Source organism: Rhinoraja longicauda, chromosome 11, assembly GCF_053455715.1.
Source record: "Rhinoraja longicauda isolate Sanriku21f chromosome 11, sRhiLon1.1, whole genome shotgun sequence".
Classification (NCBI taxonomy): Eukaryota; Metazoa; Chordata; class Chondrichthyes; order Rajiformes; family Arhynchobatidae; genus Rhinoraja; species Rhinoraja longicauda.
In genome coordinates, this window is record NC_135963.1 from 29,510,948 (window position 1) to 29,529,463 (window position 18,516).

General features: G+C 40.4%; 1 protein-coding gene across 8 annotated transcripts in view; it reads right to left on the reverse strand.

The window, feature by feature from the left end:
* Positions 1–8,788: 8,788 nt before the first annotated feature.
* patj (PATJ crumbs cell polarity complex component) overlaps positions 8,789–18,516 on the reverse strand; it is a 209,155-nt gene continuing 199,427 nt past the window's right edge. For 7 of the 8 annotated variants that reach the window (XM_078407272.1, XM_078407270.1, XM_078407269.1 and 4 more), the window contains 3 exons: positions 14,940–15,043; positions 12,115–12,238; positions 8,791–9,548 (listed from right to left, as the gene is read on the reverse strand). In XM_078407272.1, the coding sequence (XP_078263398.1) occupies positions 9,402–9,548; positions 12,115–12,238; positions 14,940–15,043 (375 nt within the window). In that variant the 3' untranslated portion in view covers positions 8,791–9,401. Of the gene's footprint in view, positions 9,549–12,114; positions 12,239–14,939; positions 15,044–18,516 lie in introns of all 8 variants that reach the window. The other variant, XM_078407277.1, reaches the window with a different exon arrangement.

Sequence of the window (18,516 nt, forward strand, 5' to 3'; positions counted from 1 at the left end):
TTTCTGAGTGAAATGAGAGTGTGGCCAGGGTGATGTGGGTCTTTGATGATACTGGCTGTCATTTTGAGGCAATACCTATAGATTTTGTTTGTGAAATGGTCAATACTCGTGATGGTCTTGGAGGTCATAGAGTTAACGAATCATACCACATAGAAACAGGCCCTTCAGCCCAACTTGCCTATGCTGACCAAGATGCGCCATATGCAATAGTCCTACCTGCCTGCATTTGGCCCATATCACTCTAAACCTTTGCTACAATTCACTGTAACCTCCCTCATTTCTGGGTGTTTGACATGCCAAACCAGACCGTGATGCAACCAGTCAATATGCTCTCACCTGCAGAAGTTCAAGAAAGCATTCGTTGATATAATGAATCTTCCCAATTATCCCTTAAAGGCACTCTCTTCATTGTATCTAATCCCCAAATCCACTGATTAGGGGGGAGGGGGAAGGGGAAAAGGGGAGAAAAGGGGGGAAGGGGGAAGGGGAAGGGGAAGGGGAAGGGGAAGGCAGTTCTCACATTCACTCAGAGGAACATGCAAGTTGTGGTCAATGAGATACATGCCAGAATGGAGATCACACCTGCCAAGGGTCCAGGAGAGACACAAGGGCCAATGTAACAAAAACTGGACAGGACATTGCTTCTCTTATCTCTTCCAGCTTTGAGAATTCAGATTCAGCTGAGCAATCATAGATGTAATTAATGGCCTCACAGGAAACGTGAGGGTGAGCTGCAGTGAATCTTTTTAATAATTGGATCCAACAGTAATTTATGGCGCCTTACTATCAGTGCAAATGGTGCAGCATGTGAGAGATTATTGTGCCATTGAGGCTCTTCCATTAGATTATCAGTGTACAACAAAAGAACATCACAAAATAATTATCAATGATTTGGATGAGAATGTACAAGGCACGATTGACGATAACATCAATGATTGTATGAGAATGTAGAAGGCATGATTGGTAAGTTTGCAGATAACACTAAAGTGGGTGGTATTGTTGATAGCGAAGATGGTTATAAAAAATTACAGCAGGAGCTTGATCAGCTGGGCAAATGGCTTATGGTGCAGATAAGAGTGAGGTGTTGCATTTTGGAAAGTCAAACCAGGGCAGGAGTTTCACAATGAATGGCAGGGCTGTGGAGAATGTTATAGAGTGAAAGAGGCATTATATATAGATAGGGTGGTCAAGACGTTCTGAGAATTTGAAGGTGTCTGCAAAAACCAGCCGGTTGGTATGCACAGGTTTTAGGAACATGACCAGGTATACCATCGGGTCCAGACACTTTCCAAGAGTTCATTGTCCTGAAGGATCTTCTGACATCGGCCTCTGTGACTGATGTACCAGGAGGTCACGTCAGTGTTCTCCCTATCAAAGCATGTGTAGAGGCATTTAGTTAATCTGGGAGTGATATGCTGCACCCTAGTTACACCTTGTTGGAACTGAATGTGTGTAAGCCCTGCCACAGCTGCCAAACATCTGCCACTTCCTCCAGTTTAGAACAAAAGTCCCGCTTAGCCATTTTGATGGTCTTATCAAGGTTGTATCTGGACTTCTACAAATTTGCTTCTGCAGACTAGAGTGCCTGAGATCTGGTTTTCAAAACATTGCAGACGTCTTTGTTAATCCAAGGCTTCTGGTGGGGAACACTCAAATGTTTTTTGTGGGAACACACTCCTCCACACATATCCTTATGGTCCATATTAACTGTGGCGTATTCATTCAGGTTATAGAGTGATACAGTTTGGAAACAATCCCTTCTGCCCAACTTGCCCACACTGGCCAACATGTCCCAGCTACACTAGGCCCACCTGCTCGCTTTTGTTCCATATCCCTGCAAACATGTCATATCCATGTACCTGTCTGATTCTTAAATGTTGGGATAGTCCCTACCTCAACTACCTCCTCTGGCAGCTTGTTCCATACACCCACCACCCTTTGTGTGAAAATGTTACCCCTCAGATTCCTATTAAATCCTTTCCCCTTCACCTTATGTCCTCTTGGTCCTCGATTCACCCACTCTGGAAAAGAGACTCTGTGCATCTACCCAATTTATTCCTCTCATGATTTTATACACCTCAATAATATCACCCCTCATCCTTCTATGCTCCAAGGAATAGAGACCCAGCGTACTCAACCTCTCCCTATAGCCCACACTCTCTAGCCCTGGCAACATCCTCGTAAATCTTCTCTGAACCCTTTCCAGCATGACAATATCTTTCCTATAACATGGTGCCCAGAACTGAACATAATATTCTAAATGTGGTCTCACCAACATCTTATACAACTGCAACCTGACCTCCCGACTTCTATACTCAATACTCTGACTGATGAAGGCCAATGTGCCAAGCGTCTTTTTGACCACCTTATCTACCTGTGACTCCATCCTCAAGGAACCATGCACCTGCACTCCTAGATCTCTCTCCTCTACAACACTCCCCAGAGCCCTACCATTCACTGTATAGGTCCTGCCAATGTTAGACTTCCCAAAATGCAATGCCTCACATTTCTCGGTATTCAATACCATCAACCGTTCCTCAGCCCACCTGGCCAATCGATCAAGATCCTGCTGCAATTTTTCACAACCATCTTCACTATCTGCAAACTTGCTAATCTTGTCATGTATGTTCTCATCCAAATCATTGATATAGATGACAAACAGTAACAGGCCCAGCACCAAACCCTGGGGCACACCACTAGTCACAGGCCTCCAGTCCAAGAAGCAACCTTCCACTATCAACCTCTGCTTCCTTCCAGGTCTTTTGCCAAACATTGCCCAGTCTACTGACTCCAAGCAGTCCCAGAGTAATTCCTTTGCATCCACTGATCAGCTCTATGCGGTCCTCACTGCTGGGGGTGTGCTCTCCAATCGCGGCCTTTTTGGATGAAGAAGGAGCACAGTCAAGTGGACCAATTTACCAAAGTGAGGTTGAGGTATGGAACGATAGGCATCTCTGATCATGGCGTGGCTGTGGTCAAGGGGGTTTGATCCTCTGGTGCTGCACGACGTGTCGGTCGGTGGTAGTAGGGGAGTGATTTCTTCCGGCTGGTTTCTCAGCTATGAAAGATGTTGGGGCACACTCTCTTGTGTTTGTTGACCATGGCATGCAGCCCCTCCAGTGCCAGACAAACATCTGCCTGGGGTGAGATGTGGACCGCAGTTATGATAATGGAAGTTATGATAAATCCCTTGGGAGGTACAAGGGGCGGAACTTTGCTTCCCCTTTACTTCAGTCGCACTTGCAAACCTGCCCATTAGCCGTGTTTCCGGACACAATGGAGGTCTCCCCGGTGTTTCCTGAGTCTGTACTCACTGTACCTGCGATTCTTCGTGAACAGGGGATTCCGCTGTAATCGTGAATTCCAGGACAATTTTGACCCTCTCACCTTATGGTCATGCCCTCTACTCTTTGACATTTCCATCCTGGGATAAAGGTCTGACTGTTTACCTCATCCATGTGGTAATGAGGAGGAGATAAGACTTTTCTTTGCCTTCCATTACAGTGAGGGTATGCCTGGAGCAATTGCTGTGATGGCTGTTTGTGTAAAAATTGTATCTGTGTGTCCTGTGCTTTGTGTTGTATACTGCCGGACCCTGACGTGAGAGGACGCTGGCGTTGTTTATTCGTCGCTTTTCCGTTAGGATAGTTTGTCTGTTTGTTTTTATGTTGATTGTTTTTGTAAAGCGCTTTGAGCACCCGATAAGGCGCTATATAAAATAAATGCTTATTATTATTATTATTATTATTATGTCTCTCATAATTTTATATATTTCTATCAGGTCTCCTCTCAGCCTCTGATAGTCCAGAGAAAACAATCCCAGTCTGCCCAATCTTTCCTTTTAGCTAATTCCCTAATTCAGGCAGCATTCTGGTAAACCTCTTCTGTACCCTCTCCAAAGTCTCCATATTCTTCCTGTAATGGGGTGACCAGAACAGCACACGATACTCCAAAGGTGACCTGACCAAAGTCCTACAAAACTGCAACATAACTTCCTAACTTTTATATTAATTGCCCCAGCCAACAAAGGCAAGCAAATCATATGCCATTTTTGCCACTCCATCTACAGACCAAGATCCCTCTATACATCAATGTTGTTAAGGGTCATACCATAATTATACATTTTCCCCTTATATTCAACCTCACCCTTGTTTAATTAAACTCCATCTGCCATTTTGCACCCTTTTCTGTAGCTGATCTATATCCTGCTGTACACTTCGGCAGCTTTCCTCATTGCAGCTCCACAAACTTTGGTGTCATCAGCAAACTTACATTTATTTCTGATAATCTGCCTATATTGTGGAGGAAAGAGCAGTACAGTGGCGCAGATGGTAGATCTGTACCAGACATCCAGGTTCGATCTTGACCTCTGCAGCCGTCTGTGTGGAGTTTGCATGTAGGTTAATTGGCCTCTGTAAATTACCTTTCATGTGACGGGAATGGCAAGAGAGTGGAATAACATAGAACTAGTGTGAACGGGTGATCGTTGGTCAGTGTGGTCTTGGTAAGCCAAAGGCCTTTTCCCAATGCTATACCTCTAAACTAAACTAAAGTGAAAGCACATGGTTACCTCATCTTCCACAAGGAACAAGCTTAAAAGTTCTGAAGGAAAGTTATGAACCTTCTGTTACTCTGTCTGGGATGAATTAATGCAGCACAGGTCAAACAATAAGCCAGAGAGTTTTTGGGTCGATTTGTCTGTCAGCTACTTCTTGGGCTTCAGCCTTAATGTACCAAATGCACATATATTGTATTGAATAACTGTATAATCTAGGAAAGAAATAGCCTTAGATTCTGCAATCTGGATGTAATAAATTGATAATTGGCACAACCTTGCCATTCAGACAGACAAGATGCAGACAACATTTATCCAGTGAAATTCGAAAAGCTGTAGATGCTAGAAATCCAAAATAAAAACAGAAAATACTAAAAATACTCAGCAGTTCAGGCAGCATCCATAGAAATGGAGACCTGAATAATTAACTCTGTCACTCTATCTGCTGCCTGACCTACTATTTCCAGCATTTTAGGTTCTATCCAGTATTATTTCATCACTACCAGCTATTTTACAAATGGAAAGTTTCCGTTAGGAAGATAAGTGACTTAACACATTACAAATAATGTCAAGCAATGACAAATTATTTCCTGTTGTCCAATTTGCTGCCAACGACAAAATTGCCAGTAACAAATGGCAGTACAAATGAGGAACAGTATAACATTATTAGGACCTGTCCAGTCAATTCCATTCAGAGGGAATTTGGCAGATGAGATTCATTCCGCACAATTTCCATTTTAAAATAATATTTGCATGAAAATAACATAGTTCATATAAAGTAGAACTCGCGAAGTTGCCCATCATAAAATTAATAACTTTGACCAAATTTAATTTGAATCCAAACTGTGGCCTGGATGTTTAACTTGATACCTTGCAGAAAGGCCAATTTCCATTTTATTTGACTGGTTACTTTTGCAATAATGATGTTGGAATACACAGTATCGCTTATGTGGGGTCAGGGTCAGGAATTTAAATTTGGGGATTGGGCATGTGTTCACATCCGTAACATTGTATGACTGTGTGCCTTGTCTGATTTTTTAAAAAGTGATCATGCTGTCTTGATTGTCTCTCCTATAACTGATAGCTCGTGACTTGTTTATTTCCAACATTTTATGTCATGTTTTCAGATTTCCAGCATCCGCAGGATTTTGCTTTTGCATTGATAATACACTCTTTCCTATTTTAGATAATTACGGTCACATTAATACTTGACACAAGTCATGTCTAAATAAAACATATTGCTTGACAACATCCAAAATGGCCCAGCTGTTTCATAAAGTGATTCCTTCCCAATGGATTCTATATATTTTTTGCTTTTGCGTCTGTCTTTACACCTTCTGCTGCAGGGCTTCTGTTTTTCATTTGTATACATTTAAATAGTTGCTGCAGTCCATGGCCTATTCTGGAGCATTTGGCAGCTGGAGAGTTATTGCTGAGGCCTTAAGACTTCTGCCATAGATTCTCAGACTGCTGCCATGGAAACCCAGCCTGCCAAGTGCTGTCTCTTCCAGCATGAAAAGACTTGGTTACTGGTTGTAGAATGCCATCTGTTAGGGCTAATCTGATACCATTACATCTTTTTCACAGATCAGTGGCATGGAAGCAATGCACCAATGTGATGATATTTACCTTCAGAATACCAGATCTGAACTTACAGAAAAGATGATCATAGAACATTAAACGTATTTGCTAGCAGGCTGTGAATAAGTAACATTTCTACTCATACCTATTTAAGATGGGATTCACAATCGTGGACCATTTACAAATATTGCAAGTTTTCTTTAATTATAACTTTTATGAAATCTTTGTCTAAAGGCACCTTCTCAAGGTTATGTTACCTATCACTTTGGTTAACAATATTTTATTTACCCCTTCAGCTGGTTCTTTGCACTCCTCTATAGGTCTGGTTCCTCAGCTTATATCAATGTCAAAATCAAATGAAAAGTATTTGATAAGGGCCCAACCCTCGACAAATGTTTAAACTGATAAAATACAGGAAGAGTTGCATGACATCACCTGGAGTATTGGTGGTAACTGTTCAATCTAACATATTGAGCAAGCAGTGGACATGGAGGAGGGGAGGAGGTGATGAAATTAGCCGCTGTTCGTGTGCAATCGTTATCCAGCGGAGTGCATATAAATGATCACTGGCTAAACTGAAGATTTGGCTGTATTGTGAAGCCTGTTGAAAATGTCGGAAATCTGAAATGAAAAACCCCACAATACTTGAAACATTCAGCAAGTCGGCAGTATCTGTGGAACAAGAAACAAAGTTCAGTCCAAGATACTTCTTCAGAACGTTCTCACTTCTGACAAAGGCTTCAAATCTGGAAAGCTGTTTCTTTCGCTTTCCTGACCCGCTGAGTGTTTCCAGCAATATGTATTTTATTTTGCATTCCAAGCACTTTTAGTGTATGCGAATTGTCATTGTGCACCAAGAGTGACTCAGTGTTTTTCCTTTGCAAGAGGTTGCACACCTTTGCTCTCCCTTCATTTTCCATCTTTCTACAGCAGTTGATAGAACAGTGAAAGTCTAATTGTGAGGCTCAGCAGAAGCCTGCCAAAATATTGGACCAGAGCAAAGAAGGATCGAAGTCCAGTAACATTCAGCGTTCCAGCTCTGATAACACCCACTTGACCAGTTGTAGAATATCCATGGAAGAGAGACACAAAATGCTGGAGTAACTCAGTAGGACCCGAAGGGAAAAAAATACATTTCTTTTTGCACAAAGATGCTTAATATGAGGGTCAGAATGCCGGAATACTATCATGTGATTGGATATTTTCCTCTGCTGTGGCAGGTGTGATTAAAGCATCATTGTGATTTCAGAGAACATGCTGAACTCACTTTAACATCTTGTAGAAACAAGGAACTGCAGATGCGGGTTAATATACAAAAGGACACAAAATGCTGGATTAACTCAGCAGGTCAGGCAGCATCTCTGGAGAACATGGAAAGGTGATGTTTCGGGCCAAGACTCTTCTTCAGACTGATAGGTGGATGCAGATTAGGACGTTTTATTTGGTAGATAGGTAGTTGGAACAAAGGCCAGAGATAAAACGTGAAATGGTTGAAAAGTTGCAAATAGTGAAGCACGAGGGAAGAAAGTAGCAGAAGATAAGGGGGGAAGCAATGAAATAGGTGGCAGTCTAGGTGGGGCACAGGGAGAGGGGGGGTGAAAAGTGGGGGGGAAATGTGGGGGAGAAAAGGTGGGGGGGGGGGGGGGGGTTATAGGAGGTTACCTAAAATTGGAGAATTCAAAGTTCATACCGTTGGGTTGTAAGCTCCTCCAAGCAGAATATGAGGTGCTGTTCCTCCAGTTTGCATGTGGCTTCACTCTGGAAATTGAAAAGGCCTTAAAGAGAAAGGTCAGTATAGGAATGGGAAGGGGGGTTAAATGGTTAGCAACCGAGAGATCCAGGAGACCTCAGTGGACTGAGTGCCAGTGCTCAGCGAAATGTGCGCCTAGTCTATGCTTGGTCCAACCGATGTACAGGAGGCCACACCATGAACACCAGATGTAGTAGATGAGGTTAGACGAGGTGTACTTGAAGCTCTGTCTCACCTGGAAGGATTGCTGGTGTCTCTGGATGGAGGTGAGGGATGAGGTACAGGAACAGGTGTTACATCTCCTGGGGTTGCAGGGGAAAATACCTGGGGATGGTGCATATTCAATAATTTGATCTGACTTACCTTTCGTGTCTTGTCCCAAGTTTGTAATTTCCACAATCTCCTAGGGTGTTATCAATCTCTATCATCTTACAAATGAAATATCTTCCATTTCAGGTAGCCCAGGAGATCTACTAGACTAGAGTGGCATCCGTAGGTTCTTTTTAAAAGGAAGATTATTCTCTTATGACCTGCTATGATTCCACGTTCAGCAGGCTCCATTTCACCTTGCTTGATTTCAACAATATTGTGTTGTTCTGCAACACATTTATAAGAAGCAGAGGGTGAAAATTCTCCCTTTTCAATTTGGACCCCACAGACCCCAGTTCCCACATTGATTATTTAAAAGAGAGGATTAAAAGTTAATCTTAAACTTTGTTTGCCTTAGGTTCATAGACAACAGATAAATGAGAAAATAATCATGGATTGGTTCCAAGTGAGCTTTGTGAATGAGCCAATGAATTCATATTGCCAATCTATAAATACTCATTGAAAAGGTTAATTAAGCCTGCATATTACGAGCAAATGAGTTAAAACTGATAAATGATCATCTGGGACACATATTTTTTATTTAATTAGACTCAAGAAGATTCATGTTATAAATATATGCAATTCATTACCAAAACAAGGACTTCAAAATCAGATCTAAAAATTCAAACACAAGTTTCGATCAGAAACTAAAAAGGGAAGGAAAATAAATTGTTCTACAGACATAACACATGGGGGAAAAGAGTAAAGTCAATGAACTAAATTTGTATGGGTTCTACAAAGAGTGGGTGATCTGCTCAAATGGATTATTGCCCCAGTTTTGAAGACTAAAATATATCCCTATGTATCCAACATCAGACTTAGGCACTCCAGATTCTGCGATTCGCTGTAGCTATGTGGTACACAATATGAAAGCACTTGGTGAGATTTGTCAAGAAGCTGCAGCTGGGTAAGATCAATCAACAGTTTTTCACGTCAAAAGCACAGTGATTGATGCACAGTAATTTAGTTATCTCTCCCTTTAACAGAGCAATAATGACTATTACTACAATGCAATAAAAGAACAAATTCAGGTCCAAGATCACACAATCATAGTTGAATTATATTCCAGCTTTTGGCAATGCAACATCACTTCCTGGCAGAATTTTAACAGGTAAACCAGTATTAATCATGTCCACATTGTTATGTTCACGACAACACTGTTAACGTTACAGTTCCTTTTTGTTGTTTCAGAATATCGACAGCCTGTTCATGTGTGACACCTTCCAAACTTTCCCCATTTACTGCTAGAATTTGATCTCCTCGCTTCAGCCTGTTGTCATCTGTCGCTGCTCCCTGCAAAAAGACAACAGTGCACAATTCAATTTTATAGAAGTTCTTTGAGTCTGGAATAAATTATTGGGGTGGAGGTGGTGAAGGGGGTCTTAGTCTTCACAGATGGAAGTTACACTCATCTTCCCTATAAGCCCCAAGTTTTGAATGAGATACAACTGAGGTTTTATCAATATCATGTGTCATAATTACTGGTGAACATCTTCTCTGGCATAAAAGAAAACTCGATATTTGTGCTGTTTAATGTCATCAGAATAATTATTTAAAAAATTCTTTATTATTTTTTAAAATTTATATCTCAATGTTCTTATTATACATCTCAATCGTTAAGTTATTTCGTTAAAGGAGAACTTTTCATACTTTTGACGATCAGATTTTTTTCCATTGTTTAGCAGCTCCACGACATTACTGAAGTTGCACTGCAGAAATATTCTGTCACTGAATTAAATTAACATATGCCATGTGACCTGCTGAGCCTCCCCGCACACTTACATCTGGTACTCAGCAGTTGAAAAGAGCTCGCTCTCTCTCGCTCTCTCTCTCTCTCTCTCTCTCTCTCTCTTCTCTCTTCTCTCTTCTCTCTCTCTCTTATTTGTCTGCGTTTAGCCTATATTGTAAACCTTTTCCATCCATGAATCTATCCAAATGTTTTAAATGTTGTGATTCCACCCACCTCTACCATTTCCTATGACAGATCATTCAACATATCCACCAGCCTCCGTGTGAAAATGGTGAAACCAGGTCCTCTTAACATTTTTCTCTCAACTTAAATCTATGCCATCTAATTTTAGATTCCTCTATCCTGGGGGGAAAAAAAAGATTGTAAGTGTACCTTGTTTCAAGATTTTTCTAACTATTCACTTTATTTATGCCCCTCTATAAAGTCACCTCTCAACCTCCTAATGTTCCAGAGAAAAAAGCTTCAGTCTCTCCTTGTAACTCAAGTCACCCAGCCCTTTTATCATCCTTGTGAAACTTTTCTACAGCCTTTCCAGCCTTCTATAGCAATCTTTAAGTGATCGGAACCTTCTTATGTGATCAGAACTACACACAAGTGTGGCCTCACCAATGTTTTGTACCGCCAGGTCCCTCTGTTTAAGAATTTAGACTATATACGTTTGAGATACAGCGTGGAAACAGGCCCTTAGGTCCACTGAATCCGTGCCAACCACACTGGTACTATCCTACACACGAGGAACAATTTACAATTTTACCAAAGCCAATTAACCTACAAACCTGTACATCTTAGGAGTGTCGTAGGAAACTGGAGCACCCGTAGGAAACCTGCGCAGTCACAGGGTGAACGTACTAACTCTGGACAGACAGCAACTGTTGTCAGGATCGAACCTGGGTCTCTGGCGCTGTAAAGCAGCAACTCTGCTGCTGTTGTTCTACAACACTCCTATATTGTTGTTGTTCTACAACAGTCAGTTGTTGCCCAGTTGTTGTTCTACAACATTCTTCATGACCCTGCCATTTACTGTGCAAGTCCTGCCCTGGTTTAGTTTACCAAAATGTAGCACTTCACACTTTTTCCATGTTAAATTCCATCTGCCAATCTTTGGCCCACTTTCCAAGTTTATCTAGATCCATCTAAAAATCGAGCAACCTACGTACTGAATATACTCACTGATTGAGTCTCTGCAGCTCAAATGTGTGGAGAATTTCAAAGATTCAGTAGTATCAAAGTGAAGATATTTCTTCTCATCCCTATACTGAATGGCCAACTCCTTATTTTGAGGCTATGATTCCTGGTTCTAGACATCCCAGCAGGGGGATATGCCCAGTCTCGTTAAATTTCCTACATCCTACGACTAACGAAGAAGGACAGACACATGAGAGAAAGGACGCCGCTGCTGAGGGGAGGAACAAAGGACCTGGCATGGGGGGACCACCATGAGAGAGAGGGGGGAAACAATGGACAACCCGGCGTGGGGGGGGGGGGGGGAATAGTGCCAAGAGGGAGGGGGCAGGAAGAACAAAAGAGGACCTGGAGTGCGGGGGGAAATCTGTAACTTTGTAAGCACCCTTTATGGGCAAATAATTTCACTGTGACTTGTCACATGTGAATGAAGTATTCAATTCAATTCAAATCAAAAACTCCCATTCAAATTAATAGCATTAGGTTTTATTAGTAGCTCCTCAAACAAATTGCTTCCATTTCTAAATCAAGCTTTCTTTTAGGTTAAATTACCTGAAAGTAAAAAATCTACCTCAGCTGTTGAAATCACCAGTTACTAAAAGAAAAACTACTGATCCAGCTATTTGAACTGGGAAGAATCCAAATTTAATTGTCAAGGCCAAAGACATATTTTGATAGTTATAACAGTTTGCATAATCTCATCAAGCTTGTTGTTTTCAGTGGTGCTTTATTGTCATATGTGCACCATGAAATTCCTTTACATGCAGTCCAGTTGTTCTACACCTACAGACAGTTTGCTTTGGAGAAATAAAATTTGAAGATAAACCATTTGGAGCATTTTAGAATAGTGAGGAGAATTGTTTCTACCTGTTCTCTTTTGGAATGTTTAAATATTAGCAAGAAATTAAATATTAATTACAGAATTACCTTGGCAAACACTGTTTTAACGTAGATTGGTAGGTCTCCATGGGGGCTTCCATGTCCTCCAACAATACTGAATCCAAGTCCATCTGGTCCTTTCTCTAAAGTTATCATTGTACACTGTGGTGGTCTGAATTGTAAAATTACGTTATTCAGAGTATTTCTCCATGTCACTTTTAAAAAAATTATTAGAGTACTATGTATCAGATTGAGATATTACTCATATTTGAACAACTTTAGAACAGAAAATACCTTAAAAGATTAATAATGTATATCCTCCATCAATAGTAAACAGAGTATTTATATAAATCAGGTTTTTACTTTGAAACTCGGAGATGTCCAAGGGAATGCTTAAGGGAAATTGGAAAAGATGCTTGTGCAGAGTAAGGTTAGAATATTGTGTAGTACCCAAAAGATTGAGTAAGAGAATATTCTTGATCCTACCATATTTTATGTTTTTTTTTTGCCTTGTGTCTGGTTTGCACGTTGACATTTAAAGATGTTTTAAAGTATCTATTTTAGAATTGTTTGACTTTTTGATTCACAAAGTTTATTTCTACCTCAAAGGTTCACATCGCCAAAATTTCCAAAGCTACAATTGTGCTTTTCCTTCTGCAATATTTCATGTGACATATCCTTGGTCCTTATATATCACCATACTTTCTTACCGGTCTGCTTCCTTCCTGCACCATGTTCTCCCTATTCTGTATTTCATATGCAGACAAAGGGTAAGAGAACTGTTGAGAACAATAGGGAATTGGTCATGTTGGATTAAAAAAGATAATTACTGTTCTGCAACTGCCCTCACGTGCCTCCTTAAGGTCTGCTGGCTTGGCTAATCAGGGAATAGACAGAACTGGTCTGAAACACTATCCATTTATCTGTGAAAACTTCAGTTGGTGTTGTATGTTAAGGCCCTTGACTCTCTTTCTATATTTACACTGCCTTCTGATTATTCCAGGGAAATTGGCCTCTCAAACATTTACAGGCTTATTTGAAAACTTGATCATTTAAGCCTTGAGTATTTGTTGTGTGCCGAGGTTTTTATGTTTTACTAGACTGAGGTGGACCCGTTGGGTCCAAGTCTCTGCTGCGGGCCTCTCCTGGAGCAACCCTCCCCCCACCCACTTCCCCCTCTCCCCTCCTCCGTTGCCCCCATCCCCACCCTTCCCCTCCCCTCCCTCGCCCCCACTCCCCTTCCCCTCCCCCCCCAGCCCTCAACTCCCCCCTCCCCCCCACTCACCCACCCCATTCCCCCCGAACATCAATGGGCCCCAACTGCACAGGCTCGGACCCGTTTGTTCTGCGCACGTAAGTAAGCACTTGAAATTGAACTCCCCCCACTCGGGCGACACAAATGTTAGATGAACGGGACCCAGCTGCGCAGGCGCGGAGCCGTTGGCGACACGTAAGTATCAGATGAGCGCATTCCTCATTGGCCGTCACTCGGGCGAGTCCCATTGTGTCGTCACACGCTGAACATGGCAAGCAATCGGTTTAATAAGGCAATTTGTAAAATTTTAAATCTCTCTAACTTTAAAAATATAAGACCAATTTGAATGATACTTGGATGAAAGTGTCCCCAGGACAATGGTTAGTAAGGTAGTCCTAAAATTGTCGACCTATCGTGTGTGTGTGTGGGTGAAAACCACACACACAAACAGAAGAAAAAAGCGCACAAGAAACGCAAAACGGGACAAACAACACGAGCGAGACAAACAAGATGAGAGTTTTAGTAATATAATATAGGTAGATAGATGTGAAATAGAAGGCAAATGTCAGATTTCTCAAAATTGCCTGAATTTAAAATAGAGGACATTGCAGGGGAAAAATTGTTTTTGCAATTTACACGTTTGCAGGTTAGCATTTAAAGATTTAAATATTTTAACTAAAATGATTTATATAGATGCACTACTTACTGATGGAGGATATAACGCATTTTAAAGTATTTTCTGCCAACAATATGTAGACATTCGGGTAAGATATTAAAACCGTCCTCTCAGACAGATGAAGAAACTTCCAAGGCACTTCCAAGCTCTTCAAAGAACATTCAGAGTTATTGACTACTTCCTGCTCCATGTTAATTCCTCCAGGTCTTAAAAAAGGGATCACCTGGTCATTATCAAATTGTAATTTGTGGGCCCTTGCTTTGTACAAATCAGCTGCAAAATAATGAATAGACTAGAAAAGTACCCTGTTAGCTAGAAATATTTGAGATATCTTGGTCTTGTGAAATATACTATATAAATGTAAATGTTCATTTTGGGGTACTTTCATGGTTAGATAAACTATTAATCCCAGATTGGATTGAATCAGTGATATCTGATTACACAAAAACATTAAAATGGGTTTACCAAAAAATAGTAATAAATATAACTTGGGGTGACTACAAAAAAAGTGATCAAATAAATTCAACGTTTTCCTTTATTTTTCTTTACCAATAATCTAAGACCAGGTGAAATTGGTAATACAAAGGATTTGGTCCAAGGTCTTTTATCTTGTTCGTCTATTCTGCTGTTTTAGCTATTGGTGCTTCACTTTGTAACTTGAACACTATCCTGTTCTTCAACAGGTGGAATCAGATAGGATACTTCTATGAACAAATTATTAACATTGTATACTTTATTATATTTGGTGGATAGTTTCTGAATACATGCCCTTCTTTATGCTAAATATCTATGTGACAGAAGTAGGGTGTAGATTCTTCAATAAAATAATATGTTGGTAGGATGTGGTTGAAGGCAGAGATTTGGAGAATGAAAATATCTAACTCACAGCACAGGACAACAGGGCATGCTTGCAGGGCTCAAAACAATTTGCCATAAACTTACTCTGGGTCTTCCACTCTAACGTCAGATGGTGTACTCAAATTGGAGTTAGTCGTCATATTTTCAAGCTGGCTTGCAATAGCAGTAATATTTGTGTCAGCTACAACCTGAAGATAACCCAACAAAAAGGACATGTTAATTAAAAATAGAATAAGGTTAATGATTGAAGGTAGACACAAAATGCTGGAGCAACTCAGCGGGTCAGGCAGCATCTCGGGAGAGAAGGAATGGGTGATGTTTCGGGTCGAGACCCTTCTTCAAACTGATGTCCGGGGAGGGGGCGGGACAAATTGATTGGAGGATGGGTTGACAGGAACATCCAGAGCTACAGATTAAATACTACGCCTTAAATTGGCTCATCCTTAGCAATGTAACTTAAGTGGTTGTTACATTTGACTTTGTGAAAGAAAATTATGACTGGATACAAAAAGTTACATCTTACTTAATGTTGTTGAGACAGCAATTCAAAAGTCTTGAGTTCATGAGCGCCTCATTACATCACACAAACATGCAATGGAGAAACAAAAATTACTGATTTGAAATAATATTGAGTAAGAAAATGTAAGAAAACGGGACAACCATTTCACACAAAGATCACAAGAAATACAGAGTAAATATCAATTTTATCAGCTTTTGGTGGTGTTAATTGTAAGTATATCATTAACGAAGAGAAAGTAGAACGTTAATGGAATAGCCAGGCTTTGAATAATGTCATGTGATCCATTCATCTACCAGAATTAATGGAAAGAATAGGCAGGATCTCATTTAACATTTCATAAGAGTGATGCAACTCAACAATTCCTCAAGTTGGTTACATGGTGTGATGTTTATTTCTCAAACGGCAGAGCTGAACTCATAAATTGGGATTAGAGATAATATTCAGGATGCAGATAAAATGGAAAAATGTCACCAATCTGGATGGGATTTAGAGAAGTTAAAAAATCCATCTTCTGGTGTTTTAAAAATGATATCCTCCTTGATCAAGGCATTTTAAAACTCTTTGTTGACCACAAGTTCTCAGCAGTTTTCAAAACAGTTGGCAATTCCATTATTCAGTTATATGGAACTTCCTCTTCCTGCCATTATCTCCAGCCAGGGGCTCTCCTCCCATCTGCATGCTGATGATATCCAAGATTTGGATCTCCATGATTTTTCATACTTTCACATAAGCCTCTTTGCTGTTGGACTTCTAGTTTATGAATAAATTAAAAGGTACTCAACTTGAATATAAAGAAGACCAAAGCTATTATTTTTAGCCCCCTTTCCCTCCCCCACCTTTGATGGATTTGAATGCGTGGAGGTGAACGCAACCAATGGTTAAAATGGAATTCAGGGGTGACGCTGGTGACACACAGGCCAAAATGTGGTATAGGGATAAGTGGATATTCTGGCAATCTTGGTGGTGGTTATATTGTGAGATTTGAACAAATAACTAATATTTCATGCTCAGTGTAGCATGAGTTTGAACTGATTGAGCAGGAGCAGTGAGTAAATTATGAGTAGATTATTGGTCTTCTTTAAATGACATAACCATTGGTTGCCTCCAAGGATCCTTTGTTTATTCTGTGCTATTTTTATTTAAATCTTAAATTAGACAGGCAAAATATGGAATCTCAATTAGTAAGGAATTTGATGCTGTGACAGAACAGACAAATATGTTTAAGCCCGTGGATTAATTGAGTGAAATATAATTTACTTTATTTATAAATAAATATACTTTAAAAAAAACATTATTTGATTTCTTCAGTTTGATCTCAAAAATATAAAGCCCAAAGAGACTGGCTGCTTAATATAACATAAGCCTCTTTGCTGTTAGACTTCCAGTTTATGATACATAATACAGAGAAATACCTTTCTTCTCTCTGCAGGGGAAAAAAAAGTCACATTATGTAAAGGGTAAAGAAACTATCCCAATGGGTGAAAAAGTCCCAATTAACAGATCTGCTGTGGTTTGTACACATCAACAAGCACCCTCAGCCTTTCCTTATCTCATTACTACACCTGCTATACAAACAGATTAAATCATGCAAAAACCAGGCAAGCCTACAGACACAGGGTTTCGAGTGGTAATTGCTCCCTGGAGACCCTAATCTTTAGTTAACAAACAGCATTTTTAAACTCTTAACATTCTATTGAAGATAGGCAGATAATCAACCTACATCCTTGTCATTTGCATGAATGAATGCATTTATCTGACCTTCTGGTTAGAATGTGGCCAAAACGCTGATAGCAAGTACATGTTGTTTACTAATGACAAGCTACTGTGAATTATCTTTGCAATACATACACACCAGAACAATTGCAGATATTTTTTAAACACTGTAAAAGCACTCCTGATTAAAGTTTTGCAAAATGTAAGACTAGCTCTGCTCCAAAGAACTGGAAACATTACATAAACAAAGCTGCAGAGAAACCAAAATGTAATGTTTTGTTAAACTACTATGAGGCTCTTTTTTCTCCAAGAAATTAGTAAAATGTATCTTTGTCTCAATGACTTCTTTCTTCCTCATTAAGCAATTTTAAATGATAACTAGGCCAAGTGGACCCGTTGGGCCAAACCTCCTGCATTGGTGCAGCACCCTCTCCTCTCCCCTCCCCTCTCCCCTCTCCCCCTTCCCCTACCCTCCCTTCAGCCCCCTTCCCCTCCGCTCCCCACTCCCTCCCCCTCCACCACCCTCCCCTTCCCTCCTCCTCCCTCCCTTATCCTCCCTCCCTAGGAGATAGATTAAACTTTAAAATGTGAATAACTTAAAAAATATAACACCGATTTCAATGAAACTTCTTCCATTAGCACCAAAGGGGCGACAGTGACTAAGGTGGGCCTAAAATTGTTGTGCTATCTTGTACCGTTTTGGCTGTAGTTCAGGAACAAACAAACAAATGAGAGTTTTATATATTGATAATTTGAAGTCAGTTCAAGCTTACATCAACCTGAGACTGGCACAGAAATCTGTAGCTAGAAAATATGAGCCGTATGTACATATATACGAATAATGCAGTCCTGAAGTGTGAGAAATGGTATAAGGATGCATCCAGTTACTGAACTTTCCACACAGAAGTTGATGGATTGAGCTGCCTGGGAAAGCTGAGGATTTGTGTTTGGCAGGTAGGACAATTAGGTGCTCAATTCACGGTGCTGCTTGGAAGAATCTCAGTCCATAAAAATAGCAGACAAGGCCATCAAAATGAAACTATTTCTCTCATTGAGGTAGCTTACTGGATTAGCTAAAGGGATAGATGAGGCTTTAAGGCAACATCTCTGCTATTCAAATATTTCAATTGCATTGGGGACATTTTCCAATTAAGATCACATTCCAGGCCTAATGAGTCTTGTGAAAAATGGATGAACTAAGAATGAACTTAAGTGTTATCATGTATTCAGAACAGAAGTGAGAGCCTCCTGATGTGGAGACCTGTGATTGATGCACAATGTCATCATAGATGTGGGCAATTGGATTGCTACACATGTCTGTAGAAGGAAAAAGAATAGAGCCATAAAGGCATAACAAGATGGTGATTACATCTCTGGTTAGCAGTCGGTTATTTCATCTTACTATTGGTCTCCGTAATTTAGTCGTCA